The 10,443-nt window shown below is 38.8% G+C and overlaps 2 protein-coding genes across 2 annotated transcripts; both read left to right on the plus strand.

Moving 5' to 3' along the window:
• The first annotated feature begins 1,273 nt into the window (after positions 1 to 1,273).
• On the plus strand, positions 1,274 to 5,335 carry LOC137397563 (uncharacterized). Its single transcript, XM_068083855.1, has one exon. It carries the CDS (start codon positions 1,274 to 1,276, stop codon positions 5,333 to 5,335), a length of 4,062 nt encoding a protein of 1,353 aa, XP_067939956.1.
• An 81-nt stretch (positions 5,336 to 5,416) lies between these two features.
• LOC137397564 (uncharacterized) lies at positions 5,417 to 6,751 on the plus strand. The gene has a single exon (XM_068083856.1). The coding sequence runs from the start codon at positions 5,417 to 5,419 to the stop codon at positions 6,749 to 6,751; it is 1,335 nt and encodes a 444-aa protein (XP_067939957.1).
• The last annotated feature ends 3,692 nt before the right edge of the window (positions 6,752 to 10,443 follow it).

A 10,443-nucleotide genomic window follows, 5' to 3' on the forward strand; every position in this document is an offset into this window, starting at 1 on the left:
CTTGATTTGAATTCGGTGGGCTGCCGTGTGATTGGTTTGCGTTTGTGGGGCTATTTCTGTCAGTCAATGACGCGATATCTGTGTTGACGGCATGCGGTTTTTGTAACTTGCTTCTAGCCGGTCACGCAGTCAGCCAGTTTAGTAAAATCGATCCAGTCTTAATGTTGTAAGCAAATCACTGGAGCTTGTTTTATAATCAAATGAAACTACAGGAGGCAAAAGGTATTTACCACTGTTCCCTATTATAATATGTATCAATTTGTATCATTTCTTTTCTGTCAAATAATGTTACATTGTGTTACACTTGCTAATTAAGACTACTTCGTTCTATTTTTTAGTTGTACTGTTTTATTTTAGAACCAGGTTGTCGTGTGGTGTCATTAAAGTAAAGATAAATAAAGTTGACACTTACATTGAACCAGTAAAGTTCGTAACCTCAAAAGGAATCTAATAGTCAAAAGTCTAGCAATGCTCCCACATTGCTAAAGTGAAGTCTTTCTCCGCTAAAGATTGGAGCAAAGATTAAAGTTCGTTTAAGAGTTATGCAATCCGTTTGCAACAAAGTCATTCAACAGAACTGAAGTCTACAGTTAATTTACCAAGTAACCGAGGGCTAAAAGAATATCAGCCACCTAAGTTACAGAGACTCAACCCCATTCGTTACATTCGCTAAGGAAATACCCAGAGACAATTAACTTTATTATTCCTTAACATTTTCGACCCCAAGGCTATTATCGGCTAAACAATTCCAAGTCAACGAGCAGAGGTCAACATCACAGCTAAGTAAATGCGTTGTGCATTTGCTTGTGTCATCATATTGTATGGTCTGGTCAAACTGTATACGCGTGTACTCAATATTCACTGTTGTTCATTGCTAACTAGAAAGGAATACTGCTCTAGTTAATTCTGGATAAATTATATTAAAAGGTTTACAGTTTTAGCATACCTTTCCTCCATAGCCTTTTTGTAAAAACAACTTTTGCTTTCACACTGTTTTTCTTTTCATCTGTTTGTAAACTAAACAGGCTGACTGTGTGTATAATTCAAGGCAGTGGAAATTCCTAATACTTTGTTTTCACTGGTATCGCGCGTCATTTTGGCTGACAGACTGGTCCCCTGCACATCCAGTCTCACTGCTGTTCACGTTTGAGTGTTAGCTTGCAGTTTTGGTTTGCTTTCACCAGGTAGCTAGGCTTTGAAGCTCACTCGAGCATAGACATATAGCCTTAGTGGTTTCATATTTTACTGTATGCCTTATTTTTGACCGTCAATAATGTCAGAGAGCGAATCAGAGCCTGCTGAAAGCCAATCAGCAGATGCTGATTTAGCAAATGACAGTATACTTTCTGCGTCTAATGCTGTACATAGCCTAGTTCCTGAGAGTGTCTCAAACATTGAGGTTAGTGTTAGGAAATCAACTAGAACCAAAACGCTAAGCAGTGTGGCCAAACAAAACAAGTGCTTGGAATTAAATACTGCTCTGTACAAGCAGATTAACAAGGCCCAAGTGTATTTTGACACTGTATATAACAATTTTGAGCAGCTCACAGGGCTTGATGTTGCAAATAACACACTCGAAACAGTTGATGCAGTTGTACAATATGTCAATGAGCTGTATGATGAGTTATATGAACTTTCTGATAATAAAGTTGATTTGTCCGTCTCAAAACAATTTGATGAATATGTGGAAGAAGTTTCTGTACTAAAAGACCAAGTAAATGCCAGAATAAAGCTATTAATGGATACAAAGGCTGAAGAAATAGCAGAAGAGCAAGAGATCACAAGACTGGAAGAATCAATAGCGAAAATGAAGGAAGAACTGGAAAAACAGAATAGAATCTATGAAAGCAGGAAAGCTGACAGAGCAGCAATACAACGTAGGGCCTTCAGCCACCCCAAAGAGTTGTCCACTTCAGTAGGCTCTCAACGGAGAAGTTCTGTTCTGGATCCCCAAAGGGATAACTCTGAGGAAGTTTTCTCACATAAGCGACACTCACAGTTACATAGTTTAGCTTTCGAACAACAAAGGAATAACTTCGATGAAGTTTTGTCGCATCAACCACCTCAACTTACACCTATACAAGGAGCTACAGTCACCAATCAAGATGGAAGGATGCCCATTCAAAGACAAGATGATGGCATGAGTGCTGTAAGGGAGTTGACACAAAGTCTGGTAACTGCTATGAAGGCAACCAAGCGTTCAACACCAGCACCAACAATCTATGACGGCAATCCTATCAACTTCCAAGATTGGGAACAGGATTTCGAGGCCTACATTGAGTCAGAGGGACTTGTTGGAAAAGAACCACTTCGATATTTGAAAAAAATTGTGACGGGTAAAGCAAAAGATGCTATCAGTGGGCATTTGATGACCAACACAGAAGCTGCATACAAAGCAGCAAGATGTGACCTAAAAGAGAGGTTTAGAAGTAAGCATACTGTTAACAGAGCACTGCGAAAAAAGCTTGATGAATGGCCGCGAGTAGGTGCAAAAGACGCGAAAGCGCTACGGGATTACGCTGATTTCCTGTCACACTTGAGGGCAGCAATGTCAGATGTTCCGGAGCTACAGTCCCTTGATCTTAGTCAAGAAAATGAAAAAATGGCTGCAAAACTTCCAGACTGGATGATCAGGAACTGGGCAAGAAAAGTAAAAGAGCGCAGGCAAGATGAGTACCGCTACCCCACATTTGCAGAGTTCGTACATTTCGTGGTAGATCAAGCAGAAGTAATGGACGAACCTCTAATGAAAAATTTGGGTGGGAATAGAGATAACCCACGCAAACAGAAAGCAGCACCTAGCTCCAACACTAAAGTTTTCACTACTACATTGTCAGCTAAGGAGAAAGAGCAATGTAAATATTGCAAGAAAATTCACCTCACAACTGAGTGTTTTTCCCTAGCTAAGTTATCTGATGAAGATAAAGATGCGTTTGTGAAAGGAAACAGGCTGTGCTATGGATGTTTAGACACAGGTCATCAATCGAAGCAGTGTCCTCAAAAGGCTACCTGTAAGAGCTGCACTAAACGGCATCCAACTGTATTCCATAAGAATCAGTTCGAATGGAAACCTAGGAAGTCCGCTGTTGATCCACCAGAGAAAGAAGAAACAAAAGTGGTAGAGAAAGGAGCGCTTCCAAAGGAAGAAACAAGGAAACTAACTACAAAGACAACTAGGGCTGGAAAGATGATGCTAAGCATGGTTATACCTGTGTACGTATCAACCTTACAAAATCCTTCTGAAGAAACCCTCATTTACGCTATGCTGGACACACAATCCGATTCGTCCTATCTCAGTAAAGAAATCGCTCACATTGTTAAGCCAGCTTATTCTACCGAAACAGTAACTATCAGCACCCTTACGGGTGAAACTACAGAGTGGGTAAAAAGGTACAGCAATTTGCGAATCCGGGGTTACCAGCAGATTGAGTCTACAACCCTAGAAGCGTATGAATGGAGCGAGCTTTTGTATAGTGGTCAACAAATACCCAACAGTGTCAATGTTCAACATCTACCCCATCTCAAAGAACACGCCTATAAACTGCCACCTCCTTTAGATATACCAATTGGTATATTAATAGGCGCAGACTGTGTAGAAGCTTTTGAGCCTCTGGAATGTATACCAGGAGACAAGGGACAACCATTTGCGCAACGAACCATTCTGGGATGGACAGTTTTAGGTGGGAAAGAACAGCTAACAACAGTTGAAGGCAAACTGAATCAAAAGACTAAAGTCAACGCCACCTCAGTGTGCTTTAAGGATCATGATGAAACCACATTGATCTCACAAGAAGACATAAAATTCATGAATATAATGCATGAAGAGGCTCTCATCAAAGAAAATGGATCATATGAGATGCCACTGCCATTTAGACAACGACCGATCATGCCCAACAACAAAGTGCAGGCCGAAAAAAGGCTGATGGGTTTGAAGAAGAAGTTTGGTACAAATGAAACATTCCGCAAGGAATACACAACTTTCATGGCTGATCTGATAGAAAAGGGTCATGCTGAAGAAGTTCTTTCATCAGGAGAAAAAATCCGTACAGGCGAAGTGTGGTACATCCCCCATTTTGCCGTTGTGCATCCGAAGAAAAACAAGATAAGAGTGGTCTTCGACTGCAGCGCAAAGTTCGACGGCACATCACTGAACGATCACCTACTGCAGGGCCCAGATCTTTTTAACAACATGCTGGGAATATTGTTAAGATTTAGAGAAGAGCCTGTGGCAATAGCATGCGACGTTGAGAGGATGTTCTATAACTTCCAAGTCAACGCAGATGATAGAAACTACTTGCGATTCCTTTGGTTTGGAAACAGCGGAGAGATAAAACAGTATCGTATGACAGTTCACTTGTTTGGGGCTACTTCATCGCCAGCAGTGGCAACCTATGGCCTTCAAACACTAGCAGAAAGTCATAAAAAAACCTACCCTACGGCTTCTCAATTTATTCAAAAAAACTTTTACGTAGACGACGGCATTACAAGCGTACCTACAGTGGAAGAAGCGCTTGAGCTCATTGAAAGTTCGCGAAAACTTTGTCAAAAGGGAAACTTGAGACTGCACAAATTTGTTTCAAATAATGCACAAGTACTGAAAGGAATACCTGAATCAGAGAGATCAGTCAAAGATGTAGATTTGTACAATGGATGCTTCCTCACTCAAAGAACACTAGGCCTAGAATGGTCGATGAAAGAAGATTTATTGAAATTTACAGCCAAGGAGTTTCAACCAAAGCCTATGACACGGAGAGGAGTGCTGTCAACTGTAAGCCAGCTATATGACTCGTTAGGTTTTTTGGCTCCATTCTCTCTAAAGGGAAAGAATATCTTGCAGAAAATCAACAAAGTAGATGACGACTGGAACAAAGAGATTCCACCTGGTCTGATTCAGCCATGGAAAGAATGGGTGAAAGAGCTAGGCAACCTAGATGATGTGCTTATACCACGATGCATCAAACCGACTGACTTTGGACCCACTGCACAAGCAGAGCTTCACCACTTTTTTGATGCAAGCCTTAGTGGGATAGGAGCTTGTTCTTATATGAGACTGATAGATATAAATGGTAATGTGCACACATGTTTGCTTTTGGCAAAATCCAGAGTCGTTCCTAGTAAAGGCATCATTACAGTGCCACGCTTGGAGCTTCAAGGTGCAGTTGTGGCCACTCAGCTGCACTCTATTCTGAAAAAAGAGCTCAATATCAAAGTTAACCAAGAGCATTTCTGGACGGACTCGGAGATTGTTCTAGCATACCTATCTAACGAGAAGAAGAAGTTTCATGTTTATGTGGCGAATAGAGTGCGTGAAATAAAGATGACAACTAAAGCTTAACAATGGCACCATGTTAGCAGCTCTGAAAATCCCGCTGACATCGCCTCGAGAGGCCTAGATTGCAGTAAGCTACCAAATTCTATGTGGTTTACAGGACCCACGTTTCTCATGCAGCGTAACATACAGAGTAGACTGCAAAATGACCGCAAATTAGCCAAGTGTATCGCAGACGATGACCCTGAGGTAAAGAAAATAAAAGAGGTCAAGTTGACCAAAACTCAGTATAGTACCGCAATATATGACAAACTCCCCAAGTTCAGCAGCCTAAAAAGACTAATAACGTCTTTCGCATATCTGCAACAGATTGCACGGAAGAAATCATGGAGTGCGATCTCTACCCCCACAGTGACACAGCTGGAAGATGCAAAGCAATTGGTCATAAGGATTACACAAAGAAAGCACTTCTGGACAGAATTGGATGCACTACATAAAGGACAAACACTACCAGCCGCTAGTAGCATTATCGGTCTCAATCCTTACGTTGACAAGGAAGGCATACTTCGGATTGGTGGGAGGGCCACGAAATCAACAACTCTGAGCTTTGAAGAAAAGCATCCTATAATTGTTCCTAAGAATTGTCATCTAGCCAAGTTACTCATTAGAGACGTCCATAACAAAGCTCACCTAGGCATGGGTTACACCCTCAACATGGTGAGACAAAGTGGGTACTGGGTGATCTCAGGCACAAGGATAACCAAAGACATTGTAAAAAATTGTGTGGTGTGCAAAAAGTTGAGAGGAAGCTTCATGCAGCAGCAGATGGGCGAATTACCAGAAGATAGACTACAACAAACACCGCCCTTCACTATGACTGGAATCGACTGTTTTGGGACTTTCACGGTAAAAGAACGGCGTACAATGCTCAAGCGTTATGGCTTGCTGTTCACTTGTTTCTATAGTCGCGCCATACACATTGAAGTGGTTGATGATCTCACCACAGACGCATTCATAAATGCCCTTAGATGTTTCCTAGCTATCAGAGGCTCTGTCAAGAGAATATACTGTGATCACGGCATGAATTTTATTGGAGGAATAAATGAGATGAACAGACAGTTCACAACAATGACTAATGAGGAAGTAAAAAGGTATCTCATCAACAGACGTATAGAGTTCATCACCACAACTCCTACAGCTAGTCACCAAGGTGGAGTGTGGGAGCGCCAGATCAGAACTGTGCGTTCCGTGTTAAATCAAGCCATGTCGAAATATCAAGGTCAAATAGACACAGCATCACTCAGAACGATCCTTTTCGAAGTTGCATCTATCGTAAACCACCGACCTCTCTCTACCATGCACCTCAACAATCACGAAGAGGTGCCACTGACTCCAAATGCATTACTGACAGGAAAAGTTGAGTCAACACCTCCCCCTCCTGGAGACTTTGACAGTGAGGAAAGGTATTGCAAATGGCGATAGAAAAAGGTTCAGGCCATTGCTGAAGATTTCTGGAACTGCTGGAAGGTGGAATATTTGGACAACATAACGAAGCGACAGAAATGGACAACATCACAAAGTAATTTGAAAGTAGGAGACATAGTTATGATTGTGGAATCAGATCAGCCAAGGAACAGTTGGAGACTGGCAGTTATCGAAGAAGTTTTTCATGGACAAGACGGTCTTGTAAGAAAGGCAACGGTAAAGGTAGCCACAAAAATGTTGGATAGCAAAGGCAAACCTATAGAGAAATCTACTGTGCTTCAGAGACCAGTTCAGAAACTGGTTAAACTTTTGTAAATATTTGGTTATGTATAATGCAGCTTACGCATTCTGTGTTTAGTTTGTTTTCATACTCATGTATGCTGTGTATATTATTTTAGCTTTTGTGCTTCTAATTATCAATGTATGCACAACTTGGTTCCTGTCCTGTCATATAGAGTAGGTAAACGCCGCAGCGTACCTTGCAACTTTTGAAATTTATAGTGTAAATTTGGTGGGAGTGTAAGGATTATGTGTACTTCCTATGCAGTTTATAAAATGTTAGATACAATTTTTGCTTGTCTCAGCCTTCAGGCTGCCTTGGTGGTATATCAGTTACTGATGGCTTGATTTGAATTCGGTGGGCTGCCGTGTGATTGGTTTGCGTTTGTGGGGCTATTTCTGTCAGCCAATGACGCGATATCTGTGTTGACGGCATGCGGTTTTTGTAACTTGCTTCTAGCCGGTCACGCAGTCAGCCAGTTTAGTAAAATCGATCCAGTCTTAATGTTGTAAGCAAATCACTGGAGCTTGTTTTATAATCAAATGAAACTACAGGAGGCAAAAGGTATTTACCACTGTTCCCTATTATAATATGTATCAATTTGTATCATTTCTTTTCTGTCAAATAATGTTACATTGTGTTACACTTGCTAATTAAGACTACTTCGTTCTATTTTTTAGTTGTACTGTTTTATTTTAGAACCAGGTTGTCGTGTGGTGTCATTAAAGTAAAGATAAATAAAGTTGACACTTACATTGAACCAGCAAAGTTCGTAACCTCAAAAGGAATCTAATAGTCAAAAGTCTAGCAATGCTCCCACATTGCTAAAGCGTCGAATGCTTTCGAATTTTACCATTTCTATGAATCGAAGTGAAAGCAAATCTAAACCCATTTGAGGCATGGAAACACAGCGTTTGACAGAATTTTTAAACTTAGCAAAATCAGTAACTATTTTAACCAGTTTTCATGGGCCCCAACAGTTTCCCATAAGTCTTCAACTAGAATTTTCTGTAAATTTTTGAAAAGAGGATTGACAGCATCAAAGTTTTGGTTTTTTTGCAAAAATATTGTTGGACCAACAAATTACCTTAAAAATGACTTTGTTTCGAGAAAAAAAAGTTCTATTTGGGCTTGAACAGTGATGCAGTTTAGTGACAAACATATATTGCTGGCGATCTAATCGACTATTTGATAAATCTAATTCTCTCAACAACAAACCTTCCTGTATAGTTCTTTTACCAAAAGTTTTGTTTATGTTAAACAATATTTGTATAAAACGCTCACATTACTGATATATGTAGTTATAGCTGCATTGTCATTTTATTTAATTTTTCAAATACACAATGCTGAAAAGCTAAGTTTATCGAATTTTTATGGATACGACGAAACCGAGAAAATTGTTTATAATCTACATGTATCTCTAACTACAGTATTGTGCAAAAGTATAGAGCTGCTTACAGCAAGCTAATAATTTTAAACTTTAAGTTGCTGTAAATCTCGTTAGAAAAGCAGTACAGCAACAAAACCTCATTTTAAGTCTTAAAGTGTTCTTAATCTGTTTTTACTGTTAATGAGCTCAAATATAAAGTATTTAGGTGGGTTACTCTTTTAAAGTTCACTAGTAAAACCCTAACTTCTGAAGTCTTATTAGTGGCTGCGTTATTTAGTTATTAGTAAAGTCGAAATATTTTTATAGCAAAAACAAAAACATCAAAAGGAAAAACACGCGCTGAAAATTGGATAGATATATAAGGCTCTTAGGTTTGAGATGATTAGAAAGAAGTTATCGAATCTGAAAGTGAAAAAGTATGATAACAAACCATGCTTTTGCACATGACTGTATTTAAAATTTTTCTTCTAGACAAAGTCTATTTCATGAACAGGTGTCATACATTATGTGTACAGAATTCACGATTTCTGTAAATATCGTGTTAATGGCTGAAATAAAAATCCGTCATTTGCGAGTTTAATTTTGAACAATCATTTTCCGTTATGGTTACAGACTTATAAATTTATATGCAACATTCATAAATCCTTATAAATTTTGTGCCACGGTTTCATCTTCTGTATCTACGAGATATATATGTATATATATATATATATAAATATCAAATTTTGTGCTTTGGTTTGTCCAGCTGGAGCTGCAAAAAATTTTGGAAATAAAAGCTGCAGTTAAACTCTTGGAGATTGCAATCGCAAGTTTTAAACCAAGCACTTAACTACTGAGCTATACACTCCTTGACAATCCATCGCCCTTATCATATATAGTATACCGTATGCACACGCTAAATGTCGTAATATTTGAGCATTGCGCCTACGTGTTACGATGCCCTGCTATAAAATACTTTTTGCCTAACTCTATGAAGCACGATGCTTTTTTGTTATTTTTTTGTTAGGGCGAATTTCTTTCTGCCACACGATATCAACAATACTTTTTCTCGAAGTTGAAATTTGGTAATTTTTGTACCGATTATATAGGTTATTGTGAGATACCTATATGTTGCTCACCATGGAAAGTTCATCGTTTTCCATTATGGTAAAAGAAGATTCGCCAACAGATAATTGGTAAATGTTCAGTTAAAAATTTGAGGTCAACTAAAATATATACTAAAACTTCCTTCAAATACGTTTTCAGTAAGCTAAATTCATTTACCATAAAACCTCTAACTGAAAGCCACCTCTATTTGAACGCTACTTCCATTTGACCACCACATTGACTACCTTTGATTTTTATGAACCCATAATATCATGTGATCAGTAGAAAAGTGTTCACAAAATCGTATTAACATTTAATCAAGTAAATTATTAGCAATCAATTCCCTCGTTGTCCAACTCCAAAGATTTTTATTTTTTTTCGTTAAATCTTTGAAAGCAACACCATAGAAATAATCAATAACAGTCTAAGGCTAATAGTAATTCCTTGTTTAACGCAGTCTTGATACTTCGAAGTACATGACTGTGCTTATATAAAAAACTGTTTAAATTTACTTTGGTAGATTAACTTTGAAAGCGACACAATAGAAATGATTAATATTTGTCTCACGCTAGTAGTAGTTCTTTGTTTTAAGCGGTTTTAATACTTTGAAAAACATGCATATAGAAAAGTGGTTTTGCAAGGTTTGGGCTAAAGGTTACGTTTAGCAAGCAAACTTTTACGTGTTGCATTTGTGCTAAATGCAGCGAGAAAGGGTTTTGCTCTGCCAAAAATTGTTTGAATGTTAATATTGACTAGTTCAGCTGTGCAGAAGAAGAGTTGATGCCAGAAAATATTGTGGAAGGTATTGGACAACCAGAAGATGTTCGCTCCATCAAAAGCAACAATCAGAACGCAGCTATCCGAGCAAACGATAGAAATATTTTTGTTTTAAAAACGTTAGTTTTTGTTTCTTCATGTAACTTAAGTATGGTT

This window comes from Watersipora subatra, chromosome 5 (assembly GCF_963576615.1).
Source record: "Watersipora subatra chromosome 5, tzWatSuba1.1, whole genome shotgun sequence".
Classification (NCBI taxonomy): Eukaryota; Metazoa; Bryozoa; class Gymnolaemata; order Cheilostomatida; family Watersiporidae; genus Watersipora; species Watersipora subatra.

Coding starts and splice junctions, on each gene's coding strand:
- LOC137397563 (XM_068083855.1), top strand. CDS start 1,274: ATGTCAGAGAGCGAATCAGAGCCTGCTGAAAGCCAATCAGCAGATGCT.
- LOC137397564 (XM_068083856.1), top strand. CDS start 5,417: ATGTGGTTTACAGGACCCACGTTTCTCATGCAGCGTAACATACAGAGT.